Below are 18180 nucleotides of genomic sequence, written 5' to 3' on the forward strand. Positions count from 1 at the left end.
CATATTCTGGTGACTCTGCCGGGACAGACTCTGGGCTGCCGAGTAAGTCTGGGTATTTGGTGGGAGTCCCACTGCTGCCTGGACTGGGCAGCCCTGGGTGCGGACCTGGAGACGCCCTAGCAGCTACCAAGTGATTTCACTTGCGGACTCTCCTCCTCCGACTCTTGGCACACTGCCTTCACTTCTTGACTGAATCACTGGGCTTTCTGGTTTAGGGTTAGATCAGTCGTCAGGAATTAAGGTGCCTCCTGGTTTGGTTTGTGTGATAGCACAGAGCTCTGCCGGGCAGAGTCGGGGGAAGAGCCTCTGTTCCAGGACAAAGCCTTTTGGGGCAGGTTTTGGCTGATTGGTGGACCAATGCTAATAAACCTATGACAAAAAAGAAAATGATTCTTTATTGTAATACTGCTTAGTTTACATATAATCTGCACTCAGGAGACTGCTGGCCACTGAATGGGTCTTTAAAGTACCAGACTATACGGCTATTAGAGTTGTTTCGTCAAAGATCAGGGAAGTGGGATGAAATACTTTTTACACACGCTTTTATAACTTTATACAATAAAGATGTAGGATTAAAAGAAAACACATTAATGGTCCAGAGAAAAGGGAATTTGCCTGTGGCAGGGAGCAGAAGCTCACAGAAGGTCAGGATGTTACGGCTGCTGCGAGTGTGGTCAGGGTTCCCACAGCCCCTCCTGCCCTGGGGCGTCTTCCTCTCTATTCAGCTGAGGGAGCTGGAGGAGGTGAGCCTGAACTGCTCTCTCTGTCCCAAACCTGTCCGGGGACTAAATTCAGTGCACGAGCCCCTGCAGGGGTAGGGCAATACCCTCTGTGAAGACCTCCCCTCTGGGAGTAGGGCCAGAGGAACAGCCTGCTGGCTGTTATTGAGCACATACCATATTTTTCAGACTGTAAGACACACTTTTTTACTACATTTTTTTGTTTCAAAAAATTTCTCATATTTTCCTCCTCTGAAATCTAGGTGCATCTTATATGGTGCGGACCCTAGATGCACACAGGTTTTAGAGGAGGAAAATAGGGGAAAAAATTTTGAAGCAAAAAACGTGGTAAAAAAAGTGCATCTTATAGTCTGGAAAATATGGTACTCTGTTTCCTACATCGGATCTGTTACACTGGGAAAGCTCAAAGCTTTTTTACAGAGATAACCCTACTAAAATAACGGACTCAGTTTCATCAGTTTTTGCCACCTACCATCCCAACTGGGCAGACAAGCCTCACTAAACCTTACTAAATATTTTGCTTACAGGGATGAGCAGAGGCTGGTGTTGGAGAAGGCAAATGAAGAGGTTTTGGAGACTGCACCACGAGAATCCAGGTGGGGCTCCTGACCCTACTAAGGCAGCACCTCTAACCAAGCCCAGTGGGCCCTAATGAGAATTCTTGTTTTGGAGTGCTGTAAGGGATGCATCCTCGAGGGACTTAAGAAAGGAGTCCCTAAGCAGAAAAGTCTGACTATGGTACTGATGGTAGGACAAAAGCCTGCAAAGGACCCCTCTGAGTTTCCTGAAAGAATCTACCAGGCCCATAGAAAATATGCTGATGTGGATCCAAAGCCCCTGAAAATATCAGAATGGTGAATATGACCTTTCTCTCTCACAGTGCACCTGACATCAGAAAGAAATTTCAGAAGTTGGAGGGAAAAACAGGCATGAATCCTTCCCAGTTAGTAGACATTGCCTTCAAAGTTTATAACAGAGAACAGAAAAAGGCTTCAGTGGCCATTGTTTTCTTGGAACAGGCCTCAGGGCAATTCTGTCAGCTGGCAAAAGGTGCCTGACCCCCGTCTAAAGTGCTTGCCACTGACCAATACTTGTATTGCAAAGGAAATGGGCGCTAGAAAAATGAGTGTCCCTATGAAGGAAAAGGAGGTTAGAGTCTGAGAACTGGAGAGGTACGCTGGGCAAGAGGACTCCTCTGACAGTGAGTGACGGCCCAGAGCTTCTCTCATCACCACCCATTAGAATCACCCCCCAGAAATCTCGGGTGAAAGTAACCGTGGGGGACAAACTGTAGACTTTTTGATTGACACCAGGGAGACCTATTCCACGGTCAACAGACCTCGGAGTCCCCATGGCCGGCTGGAACTGGAACTGGTATTTCTGGAAGCCTTGAAAGCCAATTTTTCTTGAAACCATGAGAATGTGCTGTGGGAGATACAATTTTAACTCACACATTTTTGTATATTCCTGAGCATCCAATTCCTCTTCTAGGAAGGGACCCGTTGTCAAAACTGCGCTCAAATCACTTCTCTTCCAGGGGAACAACAGCTCCACCTATCGCCCGCGCCAGAGCATGCCTGGCAGCTCCTCACGAAACCGCGGAAGAGGAAAAATGACCCTGGCCAGAAGAAACCGAGAATCAGGTAAACCCCACCGCGTGGGCTGCTGGAAAGCCAGAGAGGGCTTTCCCGTTACAGGAAAGTGAGCCTCCCCTGCTACAGCCGATCTCCAGCCAGAGGCAGGGACCGCTGACAAGAGGCAGTATCCCTTGCGGAAAGAAGCCCTAGAAGGAATACACCCCATAATTCAGAACTTTCAGGAATATAGACTTATTCAGCTCTGCACTCACATGGTTCCATCTGGAAGGAAAGAGGACTACTGACCTCCCCCCAAAAGGAAATTAAACATACAACAGCAACTTAAAAATTATTAAAAGCAGTTCAGGCACCTTTACAGGTGGCAGTTGTGCACTGCCTAGAGCATCTGAAATAGGACACTGACGTGGCCAGGGGAAACGGTCTGGCTGATCAGGCAGTGCAAGGGGCGGCTAAAGGGCTGTGTATGGTGCCTTTGGGACCTGCTCTAGACACCTCACAATTCGACCCTGAATATTAGACTGCAGACTGAGAGAAAGCTAAGGGTGGGGTTTTGATGAAGACGGTCCTGACGGTGGATGGAGAAAGAATAAGAAAGGAGTTGTGCCGCTTCCTGAACATGGAGTGGAGCCCGTCATAAAGCATTCGCATGAGGCCACTCACTACAGAAGGGATTCATTAACTACCTACATTAAACCGTGGCTCACACATCCTATAGACTTTCAAAAGCCCTAGGAAAACTAATTGCTAGATGTGTCATATACCAGAACAATAACCCTAAGACGGATCTCTATCAAAAGAAAGAAGGGAGACAATACCAAGGACAGAGCCTGGCAAATAGACTTCACCCAGGTGCCGAGGATAGAAATATTTATTAGTCTTTGTTGACACCTTTTCAGCATGGGTTTAGAAGCCTAGCCTACTAGGATTGAGAAGTCCTCAGAGTTAGTGAAAGCCTTACTAAAGGAAATAATTCTTTGCTTTGGCTTCCCCGGAAGCATCCAGTGTGATAATAATGGACCTGCTTTTGTTTCAGAAATTACATGGACGGTTAGTAAATTCTTAGAATCCAGTGGAGACTCCTCATGGCAGGAGACCTCAGGCTCTGGGAAGGTAGAGAAAATGAATCACCTTGAAGAAAAATACAGCCAAGCTCTGCCATGAAACTCATTTGCATTGGGATCAGCTTTGCCTATTGCCCTGCTCAGGATAAGGGTGGATCTTTGAAGTGGGATTCAACTGAGTCCTTAAGAAACTGTGTACTGTCGAGCATTTCAGGCTATGAGTGGGGTGGGAAATAGGCACATACATCAAGAAGTGAAGGTAAAGAACTATGTACAACATTTAAGTCACACCTTGGCTATAACTAAGGACCTTGCCTGTATCAGAGACCTCTCCCCCACAGGTTTGCTGCACTCCTTTGAGCCTGGGGACAGGGTGCTACTCAAGACTTGGAAGACAGGATCCCCAGAAAGCCAACTAGAAGAAAAGTGGACTGGACCTGGGGATGTACTCCTCACTGCCCCCACCGTGGTGAACTTGGCAGTAGTAAAACCTCAGAATCATCACACCAGAGTAAAGAAAGCACCAGAAAAAAAGAAGACCTGAAGGTCATCTTTCAAAAACAATGATTTATATTCTTTTCATTTAACCCCATGCTGTGGAGAAATTAATCCTTTCAAAAAAGATGAAAATACCTGGGTATAATTAGCAAAAAAAATGTTCTAATAAACATCTCTGACTTTTGTCTTACAGGAGAAACCTATGTTGAACAGACTTTCACTTCATGTGTAGGGGGGTGTTTGTACCCCCCCTGGAAAGCCTTTGAAGTTATACCATGTTTCAGCATATCAGTAAGAACACAATCTACTCTGTTATTTTTAATTGGGGACCTGTGGTAACTCTAAAGGACAGGGAAAGGTTTTCCTTAAAAGTCACTAACGTAGCCCTAGCTAGGGAGTGGGCAACTTTTGTCAAATGCACTAAAAACTGTTTTGTGCTTTCAGCAGGTGTGAAGATGCATTGCACCACCCCCAGTAGTGCATCGGGGGCCCCTGGTCACATCCAATTGCCGGCAGGATGGTTTCTAGTATGTGGAAGGGCTGTCTGTTCCCACGTCCCAGCAAACAGTTGCAGGGACCATGCTGCCTGGGAAGACTGACAGTGTTCACAGCTCACAGGCCCCACCCAACCCGGGATGGATGGGAACTCTCTCTTGCACCTGACTGCAACAGTGATTCACACCTTTTTAGCCCCGCTGAATATATTATATAGCTTTGTCTATATTTATAATGCTAGTCATGGTTACCTCTTTGACTACAGAAATAAGTAGATTGTCCCGAGCTATGACCAAAGCTTTGAATGCCACCACTCCAGCCTTTGGTGCCACCAATCAGGCACCAGGACAAGCTAGAGAAGCAGTGTTGGAGAACTGTGCGGCTACAGACCACTTCCTTTTAGGACATAATCATGGGCGTGAAGAATTCAAAGGACTTGGCTGTTTCAACCTGACTGATAATTCACAGCTCACAGAGCATAAGGTAAAGCAAGTAACTGATAACTAATATTCCTTCTTGCTCATCTGAGTAAAAGAAAAACAAATCATTGACTTAAGCAAAGAACCAGGCGAGGCACTGTACTCCTTAAATCTGTGTAAGATTCCAGTCTCTCCGAGTTGGGGAAAAGGCTCATGAGGCTAGTTGTATGAATAGAGTGGATTTAATTTTTTTCGTAAACTCTATAATTGTACTCCACAAAGAAAAGATACTGACAGAACATGAATACAACCCTTAGGGCCACATTTGTCCCCCAAATGAAGACAATGAACACACCGCCTGTCCTCACACAGGAACAATTCAGACCCAGAAAACACTCCCACTCAAGAAAGTCTTCAATCAGAGGTAAATCCTGTACTATGACAAAGCTAGCACCTCAAAGGTATTGGTGTCACCCCCTAAAATAGCTCAAAAGGCCCCAGATCACATGTATGGTATACAGAATCGTGTAACTTTTTTACGTACTAGCAGGAAGATCACTGAATACTTTTCCCAATCCCTTTGATTAATAGGACTAGAGATTAAAAGCTAAGTTCAAAAGCTCAAATTTTGGCTCAAGTAAATTCTAAACTCACTGTATGAAATCACTGGTTTCCTGATCGCTGTCTTGCGTTGTATCCAAAGAAAAGGCGTCGGAGAGTTCAGCAGCGGAGTCCTGTGCATCCGAGGCCAGTGCCTGCGTTCCCGGGGAGCCGCTGGCAGTCGCCCTCTGCTCCTCGACCCTTTCCTCGTGGCGGTCCCTGGCACTTGGCAAACTGTCCTCAGTTCTGTCATGGTCCTCTTTTAAAGAGGATTGCTTGGCCTCACCCAGGGATGATTTTCCAGAGATACTGAATAAGTTACCAAGAAACTGGAAAAAGCTTTCTTTTGGCTGCCGATCGCTTTCTCCCATCTTGCTATCTGAGGTGGAACTGGAAAGGTCATTTGGCTTTTTGGCATCTTCTTGCACTGGAAGAGTGGTCGGCTTCTCAGCATGGTTCCTTTTGTGCTCACTTTGGGGAATCTTTGAAAACAAAATAGCAATAACAAGCATCACCATTAAAAATAACGCAGATTGACGGATACCCACGATACACTCTGTGCCAGACCCAGGGATACATTTATGAATAAGCCCGATGGCTTTTGTTCCCCTGGGAAGTTTGCAACCTGCTGAAGGGCACAGTCTGCACACAGCCTTACAACGCTACATAGTAATTAAATGTCATGGAGAGAGAGAGAAGCACAGCACACATGGGGAAACCAGCCCTGCCCTGGCGGTGGTAAGAGCCGAGGAGGTAACTCAGGGGATGCTTCCTAGAGGTCACGATCTCTGAAGGAGACCTAGGTAGTGCCTTTGTGATGCTTGTGCATCTTCCTCCCTCTCCCCTGGCCCTTCCTCTTCCTCCCCTTCTTTCTGCTCAGTGAGGAGTCAACTTCTGGGGAGTTACATGTGAGGGGCAAAATGAGAAGAGTGAAAGGTTAAGTATGGGGGCCTAAGTAAAGGAACAGATCCCGGCAAACTTTACGTGTATTTAAATTTAGCCTTTACTATTGCAAAGCTAATAGACAGTATTTTCAGACACTTAGTACATTAGACAAATAACACCTAAACAGACTTTATCATTTCAGCATTGCATTAACCCACAAACCTGTCACATTGTGTAAAACTGTTCTTTAAGAAGCTGAGGAAAGACAGCAACATGGCACATCAATTCAAAGGAAAACTCTTCATGGTAAAAACAAAGCTCTGATATGGGTGTTCATGCATACCGTGTACAGCACGGGGATTCCTGCAGATATCACTGCTTCCACAAGTGCGTTTTACCTGCCCGTAACTAGGTACTAGTAAAGGAGACTCACTCACGTGTACTCTGTGTGAAGAAAGATTAAACTGCTACATCACAGAACAAGCTGGCATTCCGCCTCACGATCTTCCCTAAAGCTTCATTAGCTTCAGGCCAATGTACCAACGTGCTCTGCCTTCCAAACATGCCCACTCACCTACCTGTAAAAGGAATGTGTGTCTGACCGTATCTGACAGATGCTATGCTCGCTAGTGCTTCTAAAAGGAAAGCTCAAGTATGACTCAGAGAAAGATCAGGACACCGAGGCACAAACCACCTCAGGGCCCGGAAGGTTCTCGTGACAAAGTTTTGCAAGAAGCTGATCTTCAGGAAGGCAAGAGGACTGTAATTATAATGTTGTTTGTTCATCTCATTCCACGTTTTAATCCAAATTCAAAACAGTTTAAAGGAGTGTTCCACTAACTACTACTAATAAAATTTAGCATATGAAAGGTTGCGAAAATAAAGTGTGTAGAACCCATTAACCCAGGAAATTAATTGTGAGCAAATAACATTTTAAGTTTTCCCACCCTGAGTGTCAGAGTAGTTTGGAGTACTCTGACACACAGCATTTTTCTGTATGTTAGAACCTTAATACAACTCGTGAGTCTCTACATTCAGAAGATGACCAGCCTTCGAGAGTCACTGAAAGCCTCACCTCTTACTGGTTGCAACTGTTAACTCGATCCTAGTCACCTCCACGCCGGAGCCCACACCCAGTGGGGCCCTCTCCTCACCCAAACGGCACAAATGCCCACCCCCCGAGTTTGGCAGCACAAGGTGTGTGAGGCGACACTGTGAACATGCTCATGTGTATGAAAGATCCACATTTTTTTGTCCTTGACTCCCTTTCATGTCTTGTCATTTCCAGCCACAAAGTTTCCTTGTGTCAAATGAACTAACACTGTGACAGTAACAGAACTGTGATTTTCTTTCTGTAACTGGTATGCATGACAGCTCACCCTGGGTAAGCCACTCACTACAACAGCAACGCAGGGTGGGGCAAAAGTAGATTTACAGTTGTTCATATGGAAAAATAATACAACAAATAATAATAAAAGTGTCATTCACTCACAACTGCAAACCTACTTCTGCCCAACTCTGCATTCTGAAAAAGCTTAAGGGGTCCACAGAGTCTTATAATATTGATGCAATGGTTTAAAAAAGGGAGACTTAAGCCTTGGCTGGTGTAGCTCAGTGGACTGAGCGCGGGCCTGCGAGCCACACGATCTCGTGGTTCAGTTCCCAGTCAGGGCACATGCCTGGGTTGCAGGCCAGTTCCCAGCAGGGGACTCACGAGAGGCAACCACACATTGTTGTTTCTCTCCCTCTCTCCTTCCCTCCCCCTCTGAAAAATAAATAAATAAAATCTTAAAAAAAATAAAAATAAAAAAGGGAGACTTAAGAGACAAGGAGATCACATTTTTTGACTATCAACAAAATCTCAAGACAAATAATTTCTGTTAAGAACAGTGTTTATTTTACTGCCTAAATTATTTTCACTTGATAATTCCTTTCAAAGTACAATAGACTAGTTTCTAAACTAGTTTTGCTAAATTAATAAAAACTTTCACATTTAATTTGCAGAGTTTTTTTTATATACAATAAAAAAATCACTGGTTTCTCTTTCCCCTCAATTTTTAGCTTCTTTGCTTTTCCAGAATTCCTGTATCTTAATTTACTAAAGAGCACTTTTTTTCAGTTTTCTCAAAGGTCATAGTTGCTTAGTTTTTCCTTAATAATCTTATAAGACATTTTTATAAATAATTAAAATCCACTCAGCCAGAAAAATTGTATCTAAATTTAAAAACAAAAACTAGGAGAAAAGAGCACTGCTATTCCAAGTAAATACAATAACATTTTGTATTTATGTAATTAAAACTTTAAGTTTGTTCTACACCAGCTATTTGCCCTGTGCTTACACAACACTTACATTAGTTAATGTCTGTTTCTTCCAGTAGAACGTGAAAGCCACAAGGGCAAGAAGTTTTGTCTGTTTTATGTATTGCAGCTATCTCTAGCACCTTGAAAGGCACCTGACAATAAGAGCCAAAAATGTTCCAGTAGGTGTTGGGTCAGCACATGAAGGAATGAGGGGAATGAGAAGCATTCTCTTCGGAAAGCAGGGGAATCAGTCACCGCAGCCCAGGAATCTGTGAGGACACCCCACGCTCCAGGCGCTGGGCAGTGAGTAAGCGGCAAGGAAACAAATGGAAATGGTTGCAAATGGAGGGGAACACTTCTGAGAGATTTTTTTAACTAAAGAAAGTGAGACACAAGGTGACAATGTAAGATCCAAGACACACAAAATTGGTTTTGGTTCCTGTTTTGTGGGTCAGCTCCTATCTGGTGGAGGGAGTGATGCTGGCCGAGAGAGAGGAGGACAGCTTTTCCTAGAAGGAAAAGCAGAGATGAGGAGATGAAGAGACCAGTATAGTCTCTAATACTTATTTCAGTACTATATATTTTTAAATTAAATTTATTGGGATGATGTTGGTTAATGAAATGATAAATTTCAAGTGTCCGATTCTATGATACATCATCTGTATATTGCATTGTGTATCTACTACTTTTAATAAGGGGAAAGTATCAGCCTTAGAGAAGCACAGGGACATTTTCTCCTCCAAATAAAGTGGTAAGAAAGTGGCTGAAGCCTGAGCAATTCTGTAAGCAGAGAAGACAAGAGAGAAGGTCTGACAATCAGCCCTGACCTCAGTAAAGAGGGGAGAGGAGTGACAAGCTCAAGGAGGGACTCAGAGGTGGAGCTGGGGCTTTGAGGAGACTCGGAACAGTGTTTCCGGGCAATGCAGCAATAGGCTGAGACCAGGTATACCACACAGCAGTCAAGGTGAATGTGAACTTTAAAGTGTTCACTATTTTAATAAACAATGAACAGCAAGATACTATTCTGGGTGCTTAGTTTCGACAGTGAAAAATACTCTCAAAGCCCTGCTACATTCTAGTGATATAAAAGCTGATTTGGGGGTCTGGCATTTGTTGGTCTGTCATCTCTTCCGAGTAGCCTCTAGGCTACTGGCAGGTGGTGTCCCAACCCCAGCACCTGGCAGGTGCCGTCCCAACATGGTGACTGGCACAGGGAACACGGTCAAGGGATTAAGAGTGCCGTCAAAAGAAGAGCATGTTGTGTGGAAAATAGGGAAGGGCCAGGTGACTCTTCCTGTACTGTCTCCAGCACCTGGCTTGGGCATCTTCCCACCTTGGGCTCCACCTTCACTGTACACAGTAAGGAAGGCTGACCCTTACCCCCATTCCTCACCTCTAACGACCTCCAGCTCCACTGTGCCTCCACCTACTTCCTAGGCCCTGCGGGGCTGTCTCTGCCTAGGACGCCCGGCCTCTGAACCTCACAGGGCAGGCATTCCCAGTGCTCACACCCCCTCCTCTTCTTAGCACCCTACCCAGTGCCCCAGGGGTACCCCCAACACCAGCTCTGCTGCCTCTGCACAGCTCCTGTCCTTTCTTACTCGGTCCCCCTCTCAGTTCCTACAAGTGTTCTTATCATTTCTGTCCAAACCTCAAACACAGCCAATAACCTCAAAGCCTCTTTTGTTTGTTTCTTGGCCATCCCCACCCAGAAAAATTCCAGTTCTATCTTTTCCATATAAATGAACGAGTCGTGCTTTAAAAATCCTCAGGGAAATGCACAGCTATGCAGATTCAGACTGCCAGCAATTCACAATTTACAGCCCATGCTGGCTATCAGTCTGCAACCTTCCCCCATACTCCACAGCAGCTGATCTTAACCTTTCCCACATCCCTAAAACTACCCCGCTATCCCACACCCACCCTCGTCCTATTTTATGGAGACACCCCTCGCAGTTCTGACTCCACCTCCCTCTACCTGCAGGGCAGCAGCAGCACCCGCACCTGCCCTCCTCCCCCACGACTACTTCCTCCACCAGGGCACCACTTCATATTCCCGTGTCTTGTCAGGAATCTCTGCTCAGCGTCTGCCCTTCAGTAAGCCCACCATTCAGAAGTGTGTGTCCAGGGACAGCCTTCTCCTCACTCTTCACTACCAATCCTCTCAAACAGGAGTGAGCAACCCCACCATCTTCTTTCCTGCCCTGCCCCCAGTCCCTCATTAAGGCCCAGCAACCTGGCCTCCTTCCCAGAGTGCTGTGGCCATGATCTGTCTCGGAGACCCTGTCCCACTTCATAATACAGTGCACCCCTTTCTCCTGTCCTGGTCTTCTGTGTAGTGTTTGCATCTTCTTATGAGATCTCATTTCCCAGATTTGATTAATCAGATGATTGCCAGATCTGTACTCTCAGCTCAGACTGTGTATCCAACTATCGACCAGACATCCACATTCACCTGGAACCTCAGGCTCAGTACATCCCAAATGCAGCTTGACCATGCTTATGTCTCCGTTCTTCCATTTTCTGTAAACTGTAACTTCCCCACTTCTTAAAAAGGTCAGACAGAACGTCCATGACCCCGAGAGTACTGCCAGCAATGACCTAACTTGTTTCCTTCCTCTACTCCTACAGCCCCCCAATCTACTCTCCAGACTAAAGGCAGAGCAATCTTTTAGAATTCCAATGTGATCATCCTTGAAGAATGGATCATCCTTGATGAATGGATGTGCGCGGCCATCAGGATAAAACCCAGGGTCTCTAGCATCGCATTCAGGATCCTGGTGGAGCTAGCTCCTGGTTCTCCAGTTTCATCTCCGGTCACTCACTATGCTTACAGTGTCTAGCGGCATTGTCCACACTCATTCATCCTCTCCCCTCTCCTGCCTCCTCCCCTGCCCGTCTAGGAATTGCGCAGTGCTATTCCTACTGCTGACACCATTTATCTCTCACTCTCACTGACTGGGAAATTCCTATTACAACTCAGGTTTTCCAGAGTGGAAACTGCCCATGTGTGATCGTCCAATGGACACCCCAAGTCTTCTGTTTTCCCTGCCCCCACGAGGCGAAGGCAAACAATTTCATGGGCTTACGTATCACGAGTGGGACTACTACCTAAAATTACTAGCAGTTACTAAACGCTGGCACTCATATATCAAAGGCAGCTGCTTACTACAGAACTCCAGTTAGCTTTCTCCCAAGACATGTGCCCATACACATGACTTGGCAAATTTGCCAATAACTGAAATTCCACCACCAAGAGTTGTGATTTTCTCAATTTTGAGGAAAATATTTATTATCAGTTAATTATTACTGATATCTTGGGTTAGCTACAGTTTAGGTGGTACTAAACTTTTAAATAAAAATTATTTTTTATTTACTTTTAGCATAATGAATTCAGTTTCTGGTGGGTTGTCTGTTTAACTCCATATAAACTACAGGCATATTTGCATCAACAACATTTTTCACTAAATGGATTTTACAGAGATGAGCTATTTATCCTGCTACTGTTAAAGTAAATTTGCTTAAAAGATAATATTTTTATCACAGAATTATTTTTCCACTAAAAAATTAGAATAAGCAAACAGGTTGGCTATCAACTATTTTGCCCTAAGCCAGTCACCATTTAACATAAGGAATAAATTATTTGCAACTTCTATGTCATGACACACCAGTGTTGTGACTGGTTCTGAGATGTCACAAATAGTCTGTTACTAAAATTAGTTAGCAAGCTGAAATGTCACTTTTTATTTTTTTTTTCAAGATTTTATTTATTTATTTATTTATCTTTAGAGGGGAAGGAGAGAGGGAGAGAAACATCAATGTATGGCTGCCTTTTGTGCGTCCCCTGCTGGTAGTTAGCCTGCAAGGAACCAGCCTGCAACCCAGGCATGTGCCCTGACTGGGAATCGAACCGCGATCGTCTAGTTCGCAGGCCCGTGCTCAATCCACTGAGCTATGCCAGCCAGGGCTTGAAATGCCACTTTTTAAAAATGCTGTAGAATGGTTATATATCTGTGATGTTACTCTCAATTTTTCATGTCCTTGTAATTTCCAATAAAGGAATGTAGTTATATCTATGTGCTAAATAAGGGCCCTTAACTCCAGGTGACCCAAGACAGTCATGTAGCACGTGTGTCAGGAAAAAAAGAGGTAGAAGTTACTGATCTAAATAAGGGAAGTGTGAGCTCTGTGGAAGCAATGGGGGCTTCCAGACACTTCAGTTTCTCCCTGTGTGCCATGGGTGCCTTTCAAGCTACCTGCTGTCCTGGTGCTGGAGCTCAGAGGGAATGAGACCGAGCAGATGAGTCTGTGTGTGGCTTCTTTAGGAGGGACTGCTTGGGGCTTCAGCAGTTTCTTCTACTGACTCAGTCCCTGCTGGTTTTGCAGCCAGAAGTTGTGGGCACTTATATTCCTGGCAATGGAACCCTGGGCGTGGGGGGCCTGGTGTGGGTGTGGGACTCATCCGAGATATCCCTCCCCAAATTTTGTCCACCACAGTTGAATGTGAGACCAGTCTGTTTCTCATCTGCATCTCTCCTACCAGTCTGGATGGATTTCTTATGGTTCTGAGCGATGGCTGTTTCTATATTTTAGTTGTAATTTTGATGTGGCTGTGGGAGGAGGTGAGCCATGTCTGAGTATACCACCATCTTGACGGGACATAAGAACTGAGTTTACTTTCTTATAAAAAAGAAGGTTGCTGTGAAATAGTAGGTTGTGTTATGCCAGCAGCAGGCTCAAAGGGTGTTTACATCTCCCGATTGCATCATCTTGGCTTGCGCTTGATTTAATCTTATGTTTTGTGTAGTAACACGCTGTGCAGGTTTGTAGCCTAGGAGCAACCACGGAGCCCAGGTTTGTAGCCCAGGCCATACCACGCAGCCCAGGTGTGCAGCAGGCTGTACCGTGTAGGTCCGTGTAAGTGTGCTCTATGATGTTCGCACAAAGACGAAACCGCCTAATGACACACTTCGTAGGACACACCTCCTGTCACGGAGTTGCACATGACTGTGTAGCATGTGACATTTTAAGAACTAAAAATATCTAAATGTCTGAATATAAAGCTTCCATAGTCTCTATCTGTTTAAAAAATACAATTAATTTTTGTAGCTTAAGTTTATAATCAAACAATCTTCAATACCTTGATTTGGTATCTCAAAGTCAAATACTCACAAAATGTGTAAGAATATTCATTATATAGAGATCTTTTACATTTCAGACTCGAAAAAAAATGTTGTACATTTTCTTTTTACCACAGAAGGCATTACCACAAAATTCAGGTTAACAAGATGGAAGTATGGCAAGAAATGTCACATTACAGTGGAGTGCTGTTTTCAGAAAACTATTCATTAGAAGGAAAGCAGAGGCATGTTTTATGACGCTTGCTAAATGCCAAAACTTAAACTGAGACTATATAAAACAAGGTCATAAATATTGTTGGTAATCTTTTCCCCTCAAAGTATAGGACTGTTGGTATTATCAAAATACATATTTTTGAGGCCTGGCAGCAACAGGTCCCTGCAAAAATTCTACTAGTAGTTTCTAGATGATAAAAGAAAAGTTATATGTGCCAAAATGCTCAGGCTACCCCAGGGAGAGTTCCATGGTGCCCTTTCTATTAAGGGCCACCTGGGCTGCTCATGTATAAATAAACTTAGAGGCCCCAAATCGCAAGGAGAAACAGCATCACGACTGGGTCATATTTGCTTGGGAACCCAGGTCCCAAACTGAAATGATCACAGGCACTCAAAACAAGGTCTTAGAGTGGATAGAAAAGATTGTAATCGTGGAGGCCCAGCAACAGGGCCTTCCTGTTATAAGGCCGAGCCACTCTATTTCACCACCATATATATTTACTCAATCTACGAAAATGCAACTTTGCGGATGAAATCTCTGTAGGTGGAAAGTAGCACGATTAGAAATTAAAGTCTGAAGGCCAAGTCTGAAGACTGAAGGTTTTTACAATGAGATTAGAGCTGAAGTGGTAGACTGTCAGTTACAGGCTGAGTAGAGAAACAAGTAGAGACCAAGACGGGAGAAGGCAACAAGAGAGGAGGAAGGTTTGGTGAAGGTCAAGGGTAGGTAGAGAGACAAGGAAAGATTAAGGTAGGGAAAGAGAAGAGTTGGCAGCTACAGAAACTTCGAGGTCTGAGATCTCACAAGTAACACTTCCCGTGAAGCAATTCAAGGGCAAGGCTGTATAGACAAAATTAGAAGTGAGAATCTTGAAGTAGGGCAACTCAAGACATGTGAAAACAGGAGAGGAAGAAAGCCTTTGAGTCTGTGCAGTGATAAGCCAGCAGGCTGGCTAACAACTTGGCTGCACAGGAGTTGGTGGCAGATGTTATAAAACCTGGGACTAGGATTTTGTAGACAAACTCACAAAGGAAGGAAGGAAAATAAAGGAAGCAAGGTGATCCTGATTTTTCCTTTCAATGAAGTTTTTAAAAAAACAGATACTGATTTTTCTTTCAAAAATATTTATATTATTTACAATGATGGGGAAGGCTGGACTAAAGACCAAAACTGCTTTATCTTGACCTTATTTAATGCAGCTGAACTTTATACAATGTTTAAAAGTGCCCTACATCAATAATGAAGACTTCAGACGACTTCCTGGTCCTTCCACTAACCAGGCTAACTTCACTGAGATCCTTCGAAAGTACACACTTTTCCTTAATGGCCTGTCATGAATCATATGTAAAGACAGCACCTGGGACCGAACTCTTTGAATGTGGGACAGCCACCAAAACCTGACACATACCAGGCCTCACATCACCAAATTACACAAGCTCCTAATTTATAGAAAATCTCCATGAGTAAAAAGAAATATTATAAGGTTTTGTGATTTTTAAGGGTTTTTTAAACCATTCCTGTTAGTAGGTAGCTAGGCAGCTGTATAGCTGATACACACTTTTGAAGCAAAGAAAGCTAGTTCAATGTGTGTTGACCAAACACACCGTCACACACTAATGACATGTGAGAACATGTTATTAACTTCTACTCCCAGAGGCGCTATTAGCTGTCAGTAGCACTTGAGGAAACAAAACATAAATCAAAGACCTTCCCAGAGAAAAAGAGGCTGTGGAGGTCAGGTGATGCAGTTTACGGACAGAAAACCAAGGAGCAAAGAAGGTAAACGCCTCGGCTACAGGCCCCGCAGCTGGAGAGCGGCCAAGCGGGGATGAGACCACCTCGCTCGTTCAACCTCCTCAGTTCAGCCCCCCGCCCCACTTCCACCCCAGCCCGAGACACAGATGTCTGACACAGCTGGGTTGGATTCCACAGAAAGTGCTCTTTTGGGAATGTGAAATGAGACGATGGAATCTAAAAAATAAGAATGAGCAGAAATTAAGAGAAATATTTGCTTAATATAAAATATTAATTTTAAAACTATACCTTTACTGCTTCTGATGAAAGTACATTTTCCTTTTTCTGACTTGTACTCATGGGCTCATTTTCAACACTGAAAAATAAAAACCACAGTTTCTTTTGAAATTAGAATTACTAAAATAGACAGTACCTGTGTTTATAGCAAAAACTGAAAGGTCCTTTATCTGCAATTCTCAAAGGATTCATATACAAACTATTACACTAAGAATATGTTGATTTGAATCTCTACACTTGAAAAAGCATTAAAAATGCTCATCCAGAAAAGATAAAGGAATTAAGATGCACAAACTGCCCATTAAAAAAAGTCATAGGGATGTAAAGTACAGCACTGGGAATATACTCAATACTACTGGAATAACTATGCGTGGTGCCAGATGGGGTCTAGACTTATTGGGGGGATCACCTTATAAATTTCATAAATGTCTAACCAACACATTGTACACCTAAAATATTGTAAGTCAACTGTAATTGAAATTTTTTAAAAAATGCTCATCCAGGCTTCAAAAATTTTTGTGAGTCTGTTGTGCATTATATTTTCTTACGCTGATCACCAGCATCACAGTAGCGAGCACCAGTGTACAAACAAGCGTCATAATCTCGGGAAGTACTGGCACTCTGCTTTTATTTCTATTAAGGTTCTCCATAGCCTGATTTTTTTTTACATACCTATGCTGAGTATTATTTGGAATATGTTTCTACACAGCAAATTTTTACAAACACATAGGGTCACCCAGCAAGTTCAGGGAATACTCAAAATAGACATAGGCTTATCTAGCCCCAAATGTGCCCCAGACGGCACCCCAGGAATCTGATTTTCCAGACAGTCGACTTTAATTGTCTTGTGAGGAATACTTCCACAGATGTCCTTTCGGATGCCACAACAAACTGCTTTGCCTAGTAGGCACATACGCATTTTAGGTCTAAACATGTATATCTCTGAAAAGTATCTTGTTTCCAGACTTTCATGATCCCAGACAAATTAAGTAGCTCCCCTCTAAAGGGTATCCTGACTGCCTGGGTATGCCAGGATTTGTGTTTGGCCTCCAGGATGTTAAGAACAAGTAGGTCAGGGACACTGTAAAACTTGGTCTGGCAGGAGAGGCTGATACACGAACTAACAATACAGTTTGATACAAGTTGTAACTGCTCAATGAATAACACGCCGTGCGAGGAACCCAGAGACAGCGAAGCTGTTGGCTCAGTCAAGTGCCCACGGGGGAGGTGCAAGGGCAGGGGTAATAGAGAGCATGGCCTCTTTGGAAACCCATGTTTTGTTCGTTCTTAATGTGAAGTTGGAGCACAGGGACTTGCCACAGGCAGAGGGAACCCTGCCGGAGACCAGAGGTTAGTGGATGCCTGACTAGGAACAACCTGCCCGACCTGTTACAAAATCTGACCTTTGTCCCACTCGCACTCAGGCAGGGGACACGCACAGAGCAGGAGGATGACAGAATGTGGAAAAGCACGTGGAATGCGGGGACTGGCACAGAGGGAATGTGAAGGGGGAGGTGGCACCAGCTCAGTGCGGATGAAGGCCACACAGAGCCGACTGGATGGAAAGAGAGGACAAAATTTATGCTACTGAGATTTTCCATCCGTAAAACCCAGTTCAATTACTCAGAGTCAAGAAACAAATGGTAGTGATCAAAAAACAAGGAAAAGATGGCAAGATCACGAACACCTGGAAACTATAATAGATTAACGTTTATTAAGTCTCAGACTCTGCAGGAATAGATGGATTAATAAGACACAGCCATGCTGTTAAGCCTTTTAAATGTCATAAGAAAAGGAAGCATGTAAACAAGACAAATATATGATCTGTGTGTTCAATGTAGGGAAATTCTAAGGTTTCCCCAGGAAAAACCAAAGCCGAAAGTAGAAAATAAAATAATATTGTACAGTACAGAATTGTGACCTATATACCTATGAATATCTATACAATAAGAATGTCTCAAATAGTTATTTTTAAAATAAGTTGGTTCTTACCTCTTTTTTTCTATTTTACTAGACTTATCTTTTGCCAAGATTGTTTACAATTCAGTTTTTTAAAACTGTCAATTAATACTGGTCTACTTAAGCTCAAAAAGAGCTTGGCAAAATACATGTAAAAAGAGTGTGTTATAGGGATTTGGGGCATAATTAAGAATAAGACTGCCCTTTATTTTATAAGTGTATTATCTAATTACAACCT

General features: G+C 43.8%; 1 protein-coding gene across 2 annotated transcripts in view; it reads right to left on the minus strand.

Moving 5' to 3' along the window:
- Nucleotides 1-18180, minus strand: part of CRYBG3 (crystallin beta-gamma domain containing 3) — a 112751-nt gene that overhangs the window by 78666 nt on the left and 15905 nt on the right. For both annotated transcript variants that reach the window (XM_037058982.1, XM_037058980.1), the window contains exons 2-3: nucleotides 15996-16062; nucleotides 5466-5893 (exon numbers count right to left, since the gene is read on the minus strand). In XM_037058982.1, the coding sequence (XP_036914877.1) occupies nucleotides 5466-5893; nucleotides 15996-16062 (495 nt within the window). The remainder of the gene's footprint in view (nucleotides 1-5465; nucleotides 5894-15995; nucleotides 16063-18180) is intronic.

Source organism: Sturnira hondurensis, unplaced genomic scaffold (assembly GCF_014824575.4).
Source record: "Sturnira hondurensis isolate 20B ecotype Veracruz unplaced genomic scaffold, ASM1482457v3 Scaffold0010428, whole genome shotgun sequence".
Lineage (NCBI taxonomy): Eukaryota > Metazoa > Chordata > Mammalia > Chiroptera > Phyllostomidae > Sturnira > Sturnira hondurensis.